The 17,313-nt window shown below is 43.4% G+C and overlaps 1 protein-coding gene across 3 annotated transcripts in view; it reads right to left on the bottom strand.

Moving 5' to 3' along the window:
* Window positions 1-2,569: 2,569 nt before the first annotated feature.
* Window positions 2,570-17,313, bottom strand: part of rarga (retinoic acid receptor gamma a) — a 42,597-nt gene continuing 27,853 nt past the window's right edge. For all 3 annotated transcript variants that reach the window (XM_068305371.1, XM_068305379.1, XM_068305386.1), the window contains 7 exons: window positions 8,256-8,404; window positions 7,802-7,943; window positions 6,608-6,771; window positions 6,087-6,263; window positions 5,588-5,792; window positions 5,310-5,468; window positions 2,570-5,140 (listed from right to left, as the gene is read on the bottom strand). In XM_068305371.1, the coding sequence (XP_068161472.1) occupies window positions 4,776-5,140; window positions 5,310-5,468; window positions 5,588-5,792; window positions 6,087-6,263; window positions 6,608-6,771; window positions 7,802-7,943; window positions 8,256-8,404 (1,361 nt within the window). In that variant the 3' untranslated portion in view covers window positions 2,570-4,775. The remainder of the gene's footprint in view (window positions 5,141-5,309; window positions 5,469-5,587; window positions 5,793-6,086; window positions 6,264-6,607; window positions 6,772-7,801; window positions 7,944-8,255; window positions 8,405-17,313) is intronic.

The following is a 17,313-nucleotide window of genomic DNA, read 5'->3' as shown; positions in this document are numbered from 1 at the left end:
TTGAGTCTAATGTGTCTTTTTCTGGCCAAAGATCATAGTAATATTTTGATCCTCACATGACATTTCACTGGTAATTAACTATACCATTTCTTTTTCACACAGCTATATAACCTACGTATATTCCCTCTTGGCTCATTGCCTACTTCAGATACATTTCTCAATTTGGATTTTCTCTCCACTCACCTTTGCCTCTCTGGCAGTCTGCTCAGGCCTCACCTTCTCATCATCCTCATCCTCTTGCCTCCCCACGCCTCCGGGCGCTCTCCCGTTCCCTCTCCTACGCACTCCCTCCATCTTGAAGTCTGGGGTGACGATAGCTAATTATAAAATCAATGATGCCGGGCTGCCTAGTTTACAGCCCCCTCTAAAACCTTAACTGGGAAATCACTGTGGGATTGATGACTCCCTCACTCTTTATCTCTTTTAATTAGAAATGTAAAAGATATGAAGACCCAGAGGCCAGAACACATCTCCTAGTTTTTATGACCCGGACGCTTGCCTTCCCCAGCTCGCTCTCCCCTTCCCCAAACCACCCCTTCCTCTACCTGGCCTTGTTTATTTCCTCTGCCTCCCTGCTGGCACACCCTCCATTCTTACTCTTGTCACAGAAACCTTCACTCGTTCCTTCATCACTTTCTCTATTACCCATTCTTTAGATCACGTCTCTTCCTCTTCACTTGCATGGGGGAAAGGTTTTTAATTTATGGTCTTTACACTTAAAAAGGTTTCTCACCTTCGCCTCACCTCTCCTCTCTTCTCTTCCCTTGACTGATTCCCAACCCTCTGTGGATTCCCTGCATATTTAGCAAATGAGGAACATGTCCTTTTTGTCTGTTGTGACCCATACATGAGACACACTGTAATTGATGTGCTGTTACATATTATGACCCTGTTTCCAGCTCCATGCATCCACTATATGACATAGACACCTCTCTGTCCTGTATAGCCTCTAGCTGGAGGTAAGAAGAACCTCTAGCTTTTTCTTTTATTGCATCAAAACCCGGGTCACATATACCTCTGCCTTCAACACACTCGGACCCCTGACCCTTCCTCTCTAACTGCTGCCAGGTTTATCCTCCTGTTCAGCCACAGAGGAGCCGGCACCTCTGGCTGTATTACCCTCCTGGGGTAATATGTTGGCTGGGGTGCTGCTGCAGTTTGTGTACGTTGAATCCAGTATGCGTCACTCCAACTTTGAATATTTAAATGGATTCCTCTTGCATTCCGCGCTCGTGACCTACTTTTATGGATTTGTTCCTATCTGCTATGAATAATTGATTCTATGCAGCAAGAGTATTAAAAAGGAGATTTTTACCCTTTATTAATTCATTTTAAGATTATACATTTTTCCAGGGGCTCTGCGTTACATATCTCCCATCATTTCTTCCTTTACACTTCAAGTAATGGTCTAATCAAGCATTGCTGATGTGGAAGGATGAGTATATAGAAAAGTTGCCTGGCTCCTTTAAATTCCCTCAAGCAAGCCCAAACCCACCCATAGGTTTCCATGGTAACATCTTCCAGGATCAGTATATGAGGCCATTTAATTGTTCCTTGTAAAATAGTGTATAATGTATGGGTCTTATTTCAAATCCAGTCTGGTGCTATTGATCTGTCTTTAATGATAGTTAATTAAAGCAATCATATAATTGATAGAATCTCATCTCTGTTTATCACCCACGCCTGATTTGTCTTTCTCAAGGTTAAGCATTAGTATCCCATCACTAAAAAAGAGGTGTTTACAATGAGTAGGCATTTTAATAAGAGGATTGCCGTTCTTTATCAGGATATCAAGAGAGTGACCAGTGACAGTGATGTGCTCGATGTAGGTGCTTTAAAATCTGTAATCAATGTATAAGTCTTAATTTTATGTGACAAATCCGAACACGTTCAAGGCTATCACAAGGTTTCATTTAGCTCGTCTCTAATGTGGTTCCCAGTGCAACGATTGAGTTTGTGAGACGTTCTGACACTGTTTACATTTTAGATTTCAAAGACTATTAAGAAACCAGACTCAGTTTAGGATGAAAGACGGAGATCATCTACTTCTCTCTGTTCGCATGGGCTACAAATAACCAATATTTCCAATATAACAAAGTAATAATTCCAAGCAATAATTCAATGTTCTATTTATGAAAAAGCCACAAATTTAAAATGTATTTAAAAAATGTAAAATTTTCAGGCATTTCAAATTTGTGACAAACTTAAAATTTACTAATTTTTACTGTGATTTAAACTATAAAATCATTCCATAACTAAATATATCATCTTTTTTTCTCTAGTTTTTCTGATGTTTTTTACGTTATCGCCGACAGCCCAGTGAAAAATGCTTTGTAGAGCTTTATCTGATGTCCTTGTTTACCAGGCGGTTGTGATTTATTAGCCCCTGCAACCACAGCTCTCCACTGCCTCCCACACCGACTCCACGCAGGGAGAACCCTCCCCGCTGTTGCGGCTCACGGGCGCCCTCTATTGACGCGTGTCGGTCATCTATGTGAGTGAAATATCTGATCATTGAAGACATTTTTACATTAAAGAAAAAACAAAACAAAACGAAAGAAAACCCCGGTCATCTCACAAAAGTAGTTTATTGTGCCTCTTATTGTTTATATGGCTTTTCTTTGTATGACAACATTAGACATAAACAGAGGGTAGACAAAACCTTGGCCTTGTTGAAGAACAAAACATAAAACAACATAATCTCAATGTTCTGGCTGCGTTACCATCATTTACATCATGACAGCCCTGCAGATAAAGGGGATGAGGTCATCACACAAGTGTTTTGTATGATAGCACCATGCCAAGTACATTCACCCAATAACTGAAAACATGTTAAGGAACACACACGTGCTCGCGCACGTGCACAGACAACTCAAAATGAGGAGACCTGCCCATTTTCAGAAGATGGGTCCTCTACACTGCTACAGAGTGTTCATATTGCTTCAAAGACAGACAGTATATAAAACTCCTGTCCCATAGAACGCCAACAGAGACATTTTGGCAACAAAGAAATGATACACAAAAACATATAAACCTTTTACCTCCTTTAAGAAGATGTGGGGATATACACAAAAAGACAAAATGATATAATCGATTTTGGGATGAAAAGGCAGTTTGCTGCATGGATGCCAGCACGAGGGCAGGGCAGCGATGATGATGGATGTGGTGATGAAGATGAGCTGTCCCCCTTTAGGAGAGTCAAACTGGCATCCATGCTGTTTTGCAGACTTGTCACCTTCTATGTACACTCAGAGGGGTGGAGCTGATCGAAACGGAGTCAAGAATACACACATAAATATTGCCTGTTTCTAGCGTGCCTGAGAGCAGCTAGGGTTTGGTCCTTACTGAAAAGCCCTGAGTCTGATTCAAAATGTCTTCCATGAGGATTCCTGCTTTTTGCATATGTCTTTGATCGTTCTGTTGATGCATAATGTTGCTGCTGGGTGCAGTTGTTTTTTTTGTCCCGGAGTGCTTTCGTGATTGTGTTCTGATGTCATGTTGTTTGGACATGCTAACAATGATATAAGCTAACAGACGGTAAACTGGAGCCTCAGAAGCAGGATGTGCCTTATTTGATTTAAGTGCTACATATACAGTGTAAAGTGTAAATGTTTGTCCGGGCACTTGATGCCGGGTCGGCACATCTGCTACAGCTGACGTTAAACCGAATGGAGTGAACGTGTGTTTTTGTGTGTGTGTGTGTATGTGTGCTTAAGAGTAGGTGTGTTAGTGCATGTGTGTGAGCGCTAGGTTGTGAGGTCTACTGGAGTGTGACTGACGTCCCTGCCAGTAGTTCAGCTCAAACCCCAACGATGACTTCTCCTACCTTTGGCACAAAGATACTTACTGTCCACATGACAGTATTAGTTGGCTGCAACAAGAGCAAAATAGGATAATGCCAATCCCTGATAACAGAAACGGATTAAGTCACTGCAACATAATAGTCCTCTGGGTTGATTATCAATGACATCCACAGTGAGCAAAGTGCCCAAAAAGCCCCAGCTAAGTAGCTGCTAAGGAAGACCCAGCCAGTTCTGAATACCCTTCTTTCCCTCTGAATATCTTCTCAGGAAAGCTTTTCAAAGAAAATAACACATCTACAGAATTCATATATAAAACCAGAATAACAAATAAAGACAAAAATATAATTGTATATAGATATGTATGGACTTATTAATAAAATGGGGAAAAAAAGTAAAATTGAAAACAATACTCAAAAGCAACAACCACAAAAACAAAAGCATACTCAATTTGGTTTTGCCCTGTATGTTTGTTTCATTTTTGAGAAATGTGCTTTTTGTAATACATCAGAATCATCTACTCAGTTCTGGTGTCTGGTTTGGCCGATTCACTATTTAGATATAAACAAAAAATAGTGTGTGTTGGGGGGGGAGACATTTAGCTTTCTCAAAGAGGTTATGTTCTTTTTGTCGTGTTAACTTTCCTCTCGGCAGTGACAGGAGTCCATATGTTTTGCTGCTGTCTCCCCTTTATTTTTCTGTAATTCACTTTTCATGGACCATTTGGCCTGAGTTAGAAAGTGTTTGTACACATAAGGCTCTGCTGTGCCCCGCTGTGGAGGACACAACCGTTTGCAGGAAGGAGAGAGAAGGAGCGAGGGAAGGCCAGCATTTTCTTGAAGAGGAGGTGATTTTTGGTTGTGTGTCTGTGTGTATGAATGAGAGAGAGAGAGAGAGAGAGAGAGAGAGAGTGTGTGTGTGTGTGTGTGTGTATGTGTGTGTGTATGTGTGTGTGTGTGTGGTTATGAAATGTGTTCACTGCGCCCTCCCCGCAAGGCCTTTCCTTGACCCATCTATAGCATCCAGAGCCCCCCAGGACTCCCCTTCACTGTCCGAACCCCTGTCTCGCTCTTCCTCCCCCCCATCGTCATCATCGTCTTCATCCTCCTCCTCTGGCGACGGCTCACTCCCATTTTCTGTGGCCCAACTGTCCTCCTCATCTTCAGCCTCCTGCTTCACCACCAGGGCTGGTGGAGGGGGTGGTGGGGGTGGGGGAGGTGGCGGACTCTCGTTGTTTTCTGTTTGATCCTCAAAGGCCTCTGGGTTTTCCAGCATCTCCCTGATCAGTGGAGGCATTGGCCCTGGGATCTCCATCTTCAGAGTTATGGCTCTCTCTGCACCTGGTGGCAGAAAGCACAGTGATTTACACAATACAGTACTTATACAGTACTTATAGACTAAAAACTCCAAATAATGTCTAAATCCAATGTATCAAGAATAGTATATTAGGACAGGATATCTGTGGCAGAAGTCAGGCCTTTAAAAAAAAAAATTACTAAAAGTCCTAACCCTTTGTGCTGATGCCCCTGAGGTCAGTGATCTTCATCAGCATTCGGGGGAACATGTGAGGCTTGTTGGGGCGCCGGCGGCGGGCATATATCTTCAGAGCCTCAAGTAGAGGCTCTTGCAGCTTATCCACTTTCTGGGGCTCCTCTAGATCCATACGGTCTGAGAAGGATAAAACAGGTAGTACATCATGTTCTTTATTATTAAAGAGGATTACATTTTTTTTTAAAAAGTGTTATTGTTTGAAACTAATTTCCATGGTGATGTGAATGCTGCAGTACCTCCACAGATGAGGCAGATGGCGCTGAGGAGACCAGTTTCTGTGTCGTCCATCTCCAGGGGTAGAAGCTGACCAGCAAAGGCGAACACCAGGTCTGTGAGTGGTCCGAAGCCGGCATTGTGCATCTGAGTCCGGTTCAGAGTCAAGCCATCTGAGAATGTCATAGTGTCCTGTTCTGGGGTGTAGCGTGTGCAGATCCTCAGCATCTGTGAGCAAAAAAAAGTTGGAAATCTTGTAAATGTTGAGCAAAATATTGTGTGAATATGATATAGAAAAACGTTCTTGAACAACAACATAGCTGCAGTGACTATCATCATGACAGGGGCCATGTAATTTTTTTGACATACAGTGGTTTGAGTATAATTTGATCAAACCAATCTGCAATACCATTTTTCACCAGCAGATACCAGTATTCCCTCATTTGTTATTTGCACTATTTGTAAGAAAATGTCTCCGCTGACAGGATAAGTGAAGGGAAAAACAAAATCTCTGTTCCTCACCAGTATGTCCAGGCAGGCTGACTTCAGCAGAGTGATCTGGTCTGCGATGGTGAGGGTTGTGAAACCTGGCAGCCTCTTGGCAAATTCCACAATCTTGATGATACATTTGGTAGAGAGCTCACTAAACTTGTCCCATAAACCCAAATCCAGCTGGACACGGTGGTCTGAACTGGAGTTCTGAGGACACAAAGGAATAGACAATCATTGTGTTATTACAGAGGTGGTGTAAGATCCTGTTTTCATCAAGGCTGAGCGTGATGGAGCCTCGCAACACATTTACATTTTGCATCAATCAAGAGAAAAAAATCCATTTACATGTTGCATCAATCATTCAGAGGCCACACAGATGGCCTAATGGGGAACTGAATTAGTTAAACCTCCCCTAAGTTGAGAAAGCTACGGTGGATTTACGTCTTTCCATGTAATTTTCGAGCCCTCAGTGATGACATAGGTTATTGCAAAACACAGTATGAATGAACAATATCATAAGGCGTGTGTGTGTGTATGTGTGTATGTCTTACGGTGGTGTATTTGCCCAATTGGCAAAGTGACGGGAAAGTTTCTTGATGGGCTTTGCTGACTTTGTTGACTAACTCCTCGAGCTCTCCACTTAGCTCATAGCTCTCTGGAAGCACCACCTCCTCCTTCACATCCTTCTTTTTCTTGTTTCGGTCATTACGCACAGCTATGTGAAGAAAGACGAGAAAACAACACAGTTAGAAAACAGACTTCTGCATGCAAAATCTGTGTTTCATGCAATGGGAGAAGTCAGGTAGTGAATGTTCTACTTGTGTCTTTGAATTTTCTTTGTCACATGCAGAAACATCTGTAACACTCGTGGTCTAAGTTTTTCACCAACATCAAAGAAATCATGCAGGTGGAAAACAGAACTTGATATAGAGATAGCTATATAGGTAGCTCCTGAGTCTTTCCTTTAGCAGGGCACAGACATTGACTATGGCCGTCTTATCACCTGCCCTCTTCCTTGTCCATCTCTCTATCCATTTGACCAGTGTACATAAGCCAGTCCTCTACCCGTTCCCTCTGTCTCCTCTCCCTCCTCCTCCCCTACTTTCCTTCCTCTCAGGATATCCAGTAATAGCAGAGGCACAATGCGATCCCGGTCTTAAAACACATCCTATACAAACATTATACTCACATACATATCCCACAGGCTCTGTGACGAGCACGGGCACAAAACTGTGTCTTTGACTCAGTTAACAGTGTGAATACTGCAATTATTATTTTTTGTTAACACTGAAGATGTAATTTTATGCTGTGCTGCCCTTATGAATGAACGTAGTGTTTGTACATGCCAGAGGCTTGAGGATTTTGTGGCGAAACAGGAAGTCAGAAACATTTTATAAAGCTATTAGTCATATGATTGGTACAATGCCCAGCCTCGCCCTGATCACCACCCCTGGTATGCTCATCTACTATCTCTCTGCTGCATAGTTTCCCAGAGTCTCTGACTGAGGTCTGAAGGATCAATAAGTAAACTGTGTGAATCAGGTCAGATGATTAGCTTCAACTCAAATATCAACTGATTCTCAAGGTCTTCGAACCAGTTTGTATCATGCTGTGCCTTAATCCACGTACAGCCTTGCATTTGTGTGTGGCTACATGTATTCATAATATGAAAATTAATATCCTTGTTTTGGAAGTGTTGGCCCCCCGACTTTTTTATTTTTGGTGTCCAGTCCTGGGATGCTCACCTTCCTTGGACATGCCGACCTCAAAGCACTTCTGCAGCCTGCAGTACTGGCAGCGATTGCGTGTGACCTTGTTAATCTGACAGTTCTTGTCTCTGTGGCAGGTATACACCATGTTCTTCTGGATACTACGGCGGAAGAAACCCTGAAGCATCAATATAAGAATAATTAGAGACAACAGGAAAGGGAAAAAGAGAGGGGGATGCTGTGTTTCAGTATCAAATCATCTCATTAAGTCTTTTCTTATTGGAGAAAGCAATTTTTTGCATCGCAATTCTTTCCGCTGTCATGATGAGACCTTTTAATACCTCTTAATTTCATCAAAGAGATTTCAATATTCATGCTACAAATATCTGAACTTCATGAAGGTAAAAGTAGAAAACAATTCCTGGAACTAAAAGTCTTTCATAAATCCAGACAAACCAGAACTCAAAAGCATCTGGCAGGTTCTTCTCACCTTGCAGCCCTCACATGAACTGACACCATAGTGGTATCCTGAGGACTTGTCCTGGCACACAAAGCATGGTTTGTAGACACGAGGTGGGGGAGGCGGAGATGGAGAACTGGGTACCATCTCCTCTGAGCTGGTGCTCTGGGTCTCCACCGCTATGGACAAAAAAAAGAGAAACAACAGCACATGAGAAAATTATTTGTTACAGATCACTGTACAACAAATACTTTACTGTCTAGAAAGTCAAATGTCACCGATGCAGATGGTGGAGTGTGTTTAGTCCACTACAGCATGGTAGTGGACAACAGCACTTCAATCCCATTTGATTTGCAAAGATGTGTGATGGTTCATTCAGGTAGCATTTCAACTGAAGGTGGTCTGAGGTACATTGCATGTATTACAGTAATCCTTCGCGCATTCGCGCATCAACACACGCAAATTCATCTCATCGCGGATTTTTAGTAGGTAGTCATGTGATACCGTACGCGCATTCTATTGGCTGACGCCATCTGAAGTGCCCTACGAGCCGTGAGTCTCGGAATGAGGCGCACTTCCGTGAGACACAAAAGTGTTTTAAACAATCGATGACAGTGTGGGAAAAGGTAATACAGATAGAAGGTGGTTTAATATCAGTATGGGGAGGGTTAATAAATGTTTAAATTACCATAAATAATAAGATAGTTTGTCGCTCTATCACGGAATTCGTTATTTTCGTGTGGTTCCTGGAACGCATAAACAGTGAGTAACGAGGGCGCACTGTATTATTATTTAACATGTCTTTCTGTGGGATTAGGTTAGTGAGAAGACAAGAGGAACCCCAACCCTCCCAACTGCCTACCCTAAGCTAAGAGGCAGCACTCAGGTATAAGTGGGGAAGTAATTTTTTCATGTGAACATACAGAAATAACAAAAGGACGAATACCTGAGTGGAGACTGAACTTTTTTTTTGTAAGAAAGAGCATTGTTGAATGACAGCTTCTCTGATAAAGCCAGGTAACTACGAGAGTCAAAGTTGGGTCTTCCTCATTCCACAAACTGTCAACAGCCCATGATGACAAACAGCAGACTACACACATCTCAAACTTACATTTATGTAATCCTGACGTGAAGCTCTCTTTGGTTGCTCACTTTAAATATTCCAAAGTGGAATAGATTTAGGATTTTTTTGGCTGTTCAAGTTCAGATCATAGGGATTCTATACTCATAAGAAACAAAGGCTGCTGCCACACATGGTAGCCTGTAGAAACTCAGACACACATGCTGATCAGGGGAAGTATGGAATCCATATGCTGCACATACACTTACCCAACAGCATCTCTTTTAACTTTCACCCTTGGTTACCCTCAAACTTCATCCCCCATCTCTGCGTCCCACAACCCCCTGACACACAAACCCTATTTTTCTCTTGTTTCCTGGCCCTAAATTCCACAGTGCAGCCCTGCCAGGTTTTAATAGAGGCCTAGGCTCGTAAGGCGGCCTATAAAGGCGGTCCCATGGCTGGATGGAGGCCCCAGCTCGGCTGGCCTAAACTTTATTGGGACTCGGTCACCTTGGGCAGCTATTCACACCACCAGCTGTAGCTCCCAGCCCATAAAAAAAGGCAATCATAAAATAAAAAACAGGGAGGCTCTAAAATTCAAACTTTTACTGCCCCCAGCACCTTCAATGGAAAGCACAGAGAGCTAGCCTAAACTTAACCTATGGGCCCCCTCCCCTTCTCTCTCACACCCAGGGCTGGGGCAAAAAAACCACCAGCTTGGCTTTTTACAAGAGAAGGGAGACTTCAAAAAGAAGAAAAAAAGAGAGCATAAAAAAGGAATTTGAGAAAGGGGCAGATGGGGGAAGGGGGAGGAAGAGTTGCTCCTGAGGGCAAGTCTTGTTCAAGACCAAGCTGACCATTACTACCTGCTACAGCTGTGACCGGCCAGATACTACCTCATTAATGACAGTAACAGAAATATGTCAGACATTTTCATTTGTTGCCTGCTGCACAGACATCTGCTTTTCATATGTGTTTTAATATTTGGCAATTCGGAATCCACATTCAAATTTCTCATTTTGGCCTTATAACTTGTTGGATGCAAATATGTTTTCCATTAGTTTTTAGAGTACCCAAAGCCAAATCTGCAAATCAATCTAAAACCCAAAGTTTACGCCTGCTTGAATGTTTCTACAGCAGTTCTTGTATCTCCGTGACCAGAATGTAACAAAGCAGCAGGGTCAATGGGAGAACAGAACCCCGTTGAACGTGCCATGAACCTCTGTGTTTATGCAATAATAACAGCGGCAAATGAGGCTCCAGACCAAGCGCTGACAACCCTTCAGAAAAGGACAAACCATATGTGGCGTCAAGTAACGAACACTGACTGACGCTGTCTAAAGAAAGCGAGCCAAGCGGAGAAACGCCATCCTGGACAAACCTCGAACAGCACAGGGAGGGAAAATACACCAGGCTCCGTCATCACATTGAACCTGGTCCCTGCTGGAGAACATGACTCCTGTACCCCTACCTCTCTTCGAGGCCTTCGCCTCATTCAAATCTACCGCTCCACTTACCCTAGGGCGCCACAGTGAGAGGGCCCATTCAGGCAGCCGCCCTGAGCCCCTTTACCCGGTCTCCTCAACTCAGCTCATCACTGTTTAGAAAACAAAGCCCTGTGAAATGAGAGGCCCTTCTTATCAGCGCTCCGAGGGTTGGGGCACTATTTGCATGACAATTGCCCCGCAAAAGCCTGTGAGCTGATGACGGACAGATGAGATGAGACGAGCAGGATAGGTGGGTGGCTGCTGTTGTTGTTGGGGGAGGAGAAGAGGATAAGAGAAGCAAGATGGAGGGATAGTTGAGTTAGTGGAGGCCACTGTTAGTTTCCTAGTCAGTATCAGTTTACCCTCTAATCCCCTCTCTCCATGCACAAGTGGCCCAGCTGCACTGACTAGGCCTAATCCCCAGGTCACACACAGAGACACTATTCAATGGCTACAAAATATGCACACATGCAAACAGGAGGATAATATTCACTACCTATGAACAACATACAATAATCTGCACCCCCACGACATTTTACTAAAGTGCTTCAGCTGGAGAGGAATGCACTGTGCATTTTTCTCTACAACCTCATTCGATGTGAAATGTAACTGCACATGACAACAGAAATAGCTGTCTAACTGAAAGGTTACTTCAACTAGGTCAATTACATTGAATTCTAGGTCAAGTCTGTTGGGCCAACCAACGTCCCTTTAGACTCAGCAGATATGAGTGAAAAAGAGGTTCGATCGTACGCATGAAGGCAAGGGAACTGGTAAGACCGAAGATGCTTGTTGTTCACTTAAGTGGAATGGGGAGTGTTTCTAATGTATGTGAGCAAAGGCATGACTGTGCTGCTTGTGTTTCATGTTGCAACACACTTCTTTTAGTGAAGCAGCATATGACATTCTGGCAATGTAACAAGTGCTGTTTCACAACAGGCCTTCAGATTTGGTCTACGTGACTTACTGGTGTGATTGAATCTTCAATAAGATGCTGTTTCAGAAATCTAGAAGCACGTGCCCCATGTGCTCGAACGCCTCTTCAGCTATGGGTGTTGTCCACTACTGCACACACAGCATTTTTCTGAGTCAAATAACCTCATGTGTGTGTTTAACTGTGCTTTTTATTCCCAAATCTCCTAAATGCAAGCACAGGCATGTAGGGTCTTTGTCGCCATCTCTAATTTCACAATGTATCCTGCAAAGTTCGTTCTTGTCAAACATACTTAGCGGTCAGAGTGTGCAAGACTGATGCAGTGTGTAACGGTAGCACATCATATGACCAACTGTGAAAAGATGGGGCAGATAGTGGTGGCAGAAGGGGAGCAGATTGAGAGAGGATGGTGAGCAGTGGGCTAGAAGACTTGTTGGCACCCTCTGTGGGTGCTGTTGATGGCGTCTTTGGCCATCTACCCAAAAGCACCACAGAGTGCTCACTGAAGATTTCCATGGAGAACTGGTCTTTATGAAAGAGGAAAAGAAAGTACCACACCCTTGTCACTGGTGCCAGCATGCTTCACTCTCCTTCTCTGTTTCTCTGCCCACGTCTTCCTGCCATCCCTCTGAGGCTTCTGCTACAAGGTCCCACACAGCAGGCTTGTTTCCTTCCTCTTGTCAGTATCACTCTTTCCGGAGGATCTCCGTCACTGCTTTTGCAGCCACTTCTGCGTCCCTTGATGTTTTACCCTCTTATTCGTGTTCTCGTTTCCCACAGGTTGAAATATACTGCTGCTTTGTTCAAGCTCTGCTGCACACAGTTGAGTCACCTGTGAGCTCTTAGGTGGGAGGTCTATCAAGTCTCCATTGTGTGAGTTACACAAGTGCCACCTGACTGTAATTGAGAAAGAAACTGTATATGGTAGAGAAGTCGAAAGCTGGGGGGAGGGAGGGTTGCAGGAATGTGTGTGTGTTGACAAGGAAGGGGGGATACGTTCATTAAGGGTCCTGAGCGGTGGCAAAGCCTTTCAACAGCTGTCAGAAAGCTCATTACCTGGGCTCCACAGACGCACACATTCACGCACACACATGCCTATAAAGAGGCCCTGCTAGGCCCTTTTAAAACAGGGCCTATGATAAAACTAGGCTGCCGACCAGGAGATGGCTCAGGTAGGAGTTGTGAAAATGCACCAAGCTGGCTGGGAATTGTGTGAAACCAGACATTAACACACAAACACAACCCTCTGGGAATTTACACCCTTCTGTCAGAAGCCGCATAAACTCATGAGGCAAGAGGGATGGACACATGTGAGTGCACATTATGCATATTCATAATCTAAAAACAGATGTACCATATATGTGGACTAGAACCTCTGGGCATGTCTTTATAGATTCCAGTGTGTTTTAATGACAAACTCTGGACTTTTGAGTGGGACACAATGTGTCGTGGCACGTACTCTTCACACCTCTTTACCTAGAGCTCCACAATGGTGAGCGCACAAGTGGAGCAGAACAGGAAAGGCAGCAGGTGGGATAAGCCTGTATCCTTGGGGCACATTTTATAAAGTGGAATTACCCTTGCAGTCTGGTGCTGCTCTCAAAACATCCTTTCTTCTTTACAGCACCTCATAAAGGGCCTTTTGATATTTTCTTGACGGAGTTGGCCAAGCCAACATTTGGCAGCCAGCACCCCCCTTTTCCTGCACCACACAACCTTGTCAAGAAACACACAATTTGCTTCAAACAAACTTGCCCACTAAGCTGCCTGTCCCCCATGAACCCAGCAAAAAAGTTTCCTCCAAATATTCATGTACAAAAGCTGATGAAGGAGGTATTAAAGAGGTAGGGTAAATTCAAGGAAACATAATTTCAATGAAAGGATTTTAGTCAGTGGGCTTTCACGGGTCGAGCAGGAAAAAGCGAACAGTCAAGTGAAAATCTGCGGAAAAATCTGCACCTTATCCCTGTGGCGAGCTCCAGCAGACACTTCATCTGTCCATCGTGAAGTGGGGAGAAATACAGCTTTCCTCAAGTGACTGGAGAGTGAACCCAGACCTGGCAACCTGGTGCGGTCTTGGACCATTGATCGTGTAAGGAAGACATGACAACTTATAGGCATTCAACCAAAGAAGCAGACAGTCAGTGGACACAGGCAGACGGGCGAGGTGAGGAGAGAAGAGAGGCGTGTCATCGAAACAAACCCTGAGTCTTTGATCCTCATGTTGTTTCTCGTTCTCCCAGACTTCCTCTCACCATCTGTAGCCCTGGCTCTCACCTGTCTGTCTCTGGCAAGGCCGCTAGCGCTCGTTCAATTGCTATTGCTTCCTCTCAACAACAATTGAAACCTACAAAAGTAGAAGTAGCCCAGCTGTAGCTCCCACCTCGCTCAGTCAGAGGAAGTAGGAGAAAGGAGGATAATGTAAACAACAACGGTCGTATTCAGAGCAGACCAAAGTGTGCATTTGAACACACACATCCACCAGCAACAGTACAAACTTCACTAGAACTGATCTCATGTAAATGGGCTTCTGTTTGCACAAACAACAGTTTCCTCTTATTTTTCTTCTAGGTTTTGCGTATTCTTCAGCTCCTTTACTGTTTTACAAATTCATGTTAAGTCAAAACCATCTAAAGCCTCTTGTTTTCAGGGAGTCCAGATTTATGGGCATATAGTATATGGTATAGCAACACTGGCACACAGTCATCTTTACCTCAGGTACAAGAACTCTGAGTCTTATCAGATGAAGAAGAAACTGCTGCTTTGAGTAGATCAGGGTAGCAGTAATGCTTATCAAAGTTTTTACTTTTTACTTGGCAAACGACTGCTAACAGGTTACCCAACTCTGTCTCTGGGCGGAGGCTGTCGGAGCGCTGACAAGACATTCAGACTGGGCCACACAGTGATTCATTTCCTCCTATCTCTGTCTCACATGGGCTGGAAGTTTCATGTGAAATCAATGTAGGGCAATAACTTCAAATATGACATTCTAACTATCACTTTTCTGAGAACATGAATGTGCCAATAAGAAAGAAAGCCACGTCCATTCAGTCAGTTCCCATAAGCAGCAGTGTACACTGAACTTTTTCAACATTCCTGAACAAGGCATAAATCATCACGAGCAGCCCTTAACTCCTTTGCTGGATCACTTCCTGTCTCACTGGCTGTCTGGCTGGCTGGTTTTTGCTCAATGTTTTCTGGCAAATACAAGGTGCACAGAAGAGCTGGAGATGATAAATGCAGGCCAACTAAGAGTGTCTACAGCTGGTTCTCCTTCAGTTTCAGTCACTGGTCACACAACAATGAAGACATACTGTAAAATCAGCTCATATCTAGTCAAACAGCATGTGCTTTCACTGTGTCCATGCATGACTGTTTGCATGCTTCTGATTCCCTTGTAAAATAGGTGGTAAATAAGATATGTACAAGCCAGATTTTGTAGCCCTATTGACAGGTTTACAGCAGGAACATCACACACAGAGAACCAGTATATCAACTGCAACGTTCTCAAAGCAATCCAGAGACTAAAAGGAAAGATAATTACTACCCTGTATTCAAAATACATAAAAACAAGAGTCAACAAAAAACTCTAAAAAAAATAACTCAGTTGGCAGTTTCTACAGAAAGTAAAAACTCTTGAGTCTTAAAAAATATGACTTAGGTTAAACAGATATTATACAAGCTGTTTATAACAAAATTTATGACTCATTTGAAACCTGATTTCTCCAAAAAGACTGCTCTTGAGATTCCATGTTAACATATTACAGTAACTGATTACACACACACACACACACACACACACACACACACACACACACACACACACACACACACACACACACACACACACACACGCCCCCATTCACATGTTTTGAGAAGCTCCCCATTTACATTCATGCTTTCCCTGTAGTACCGATGTATCAGACGCAGAACATAAAAAACAAGTATCAGAATTCATGTCAGCTCCCCCTCCCTGATGATTAGACAGTCAAAATATACCCACAAACAGATGCAAGTATACACAAAATGAGTTCATGCACCATTTATGGAATACTGGTCATGGCAGTTGCACCTACACATTGTGGCAGAATTTGACTAAGTTTCAGGTGAAAACACAGTGAACAGGCTTCCCTCTCCTTCAGCCAACTCCTTTCCATCACTCTCCAAATGCTGAACTCAGATAATGGCTATACTACACCAGTCGCACAACACTCCCTGCCAAACACTGTTGGGTGCATAAATACAGCCCATTCACACAGAAGGACATCCAGGCTCATCTGGACTTCGATTCCCGACTTGGCTCTCAGAGCCCCTCATTTCTCATAACAGAAAGCCCCTAGCAACGCTCCAGCCAAACTGTCAATAACACGGTGGTGGCAGTGCTGCGTTCTTCACACTTGGCTCTCAAATGGCCCCGAGCTGACATACACACAAACACGTATACTCAACAGTACATTGCGTGCTCACCAGTGAAAAACTCACACGGGTGCTTGCACAAGTACAACTCGCACAGACATGCGCCAAGGTGTATACTCATATACAAACTGCCTGCCAATGCCCCTGCCTTTGTGCAGGATAAAATGTGCCTGTCAGGCAAAACACTGTTCTCAGTAAACAGCTACAATAGCAGCAGCCAGACAGGGGTGTTACAGTGGGCAACCACAATACTTCCCTGGCCAGCAAACTATTGTGAAAGAACTTTCACAAGTCAACATTCTGTGCTCAGCTAATACAAATGGACAGACTGCTAGTATAATTGACTCCTAACAACCTGGTCTGAAATATGTGCCCAAAAAAAGTAACATAATGTTAAAGTTCCTACTGAGTTGTGACTTAAATTTTAAATGATTCACTTGGACAGACATATAAATACATAGGGTCCAAGGTGAGGTGACAGATCCATGCTCCACATGACAGTTGATGAAGTTTATTTACAGCAGTGTGACTGACACCAATGACGGGCTATAAGCTGCTATTAGAACAGAGCTGGATTCCAACACAGGCCTGAGGAATCCAGCCTGGCACATTGTCTGTCTCTAGATTTGACAGCAGTCTGAGTGTCAGCCAAAAAGGCATGTACAGTATATACAACATACAGTGACATAGAGCCGTTCACAGAAAGACTGCTGACACACAAAAGCTGGCAGACACTCATATTTAAGGAACAGTAAAACAACACATGACGGAGGCTCGTGGAAAAACCTTAAAAGCAACTACAAGAATTGAATCTGTTTATTTATAGACAGCGTCACCTATTAATGGGCTCAGATATTACTGCAAGCCTGAGATATATCTCTTAGCAACGTGGCAGTGTGCTGTTGCAACACAAGTAATCCTTATACTGGAAATGGTTTAGTGCCAACTAAATATTTCCATTCCGTAAAGTAATCTTGTGAAGTAAAATATGAAGTATCAAATGGTTAGGATAATGTAAATTAGAATCAATATGTTGTTGATAAAATTCATAGTGTCTTTATGTATGAATACATATGCTCTTACATGCACACACACAACCACACACATAACCACACACACAACCACAAACACACAATTAGCAATTTAGTCAAGCGGGGTTACTATCTACCAATTGCATTCTAAAATTTA

This window comes from Antennarius striatus, chromosome 2 (genome assembly GCF_040054535.1).
Source record: "Antennarius striatus isolate MH-2024 chromosome 2, ASM4005453v1, whole genome shotgun sequence".
Taxonomy (NCBI): domain Eukaryota; kingdom Metazoa; phylum Chordata; class Actinopteri; order Lophiiformes; family Antennariidae; genus Antennarius; species Antennarius striatus.
The sequence above is the reverse complement of the archived record's forward strand: the minus strand, read 5'-3'. Positions and strand labels throughout refer to the sequence as shown.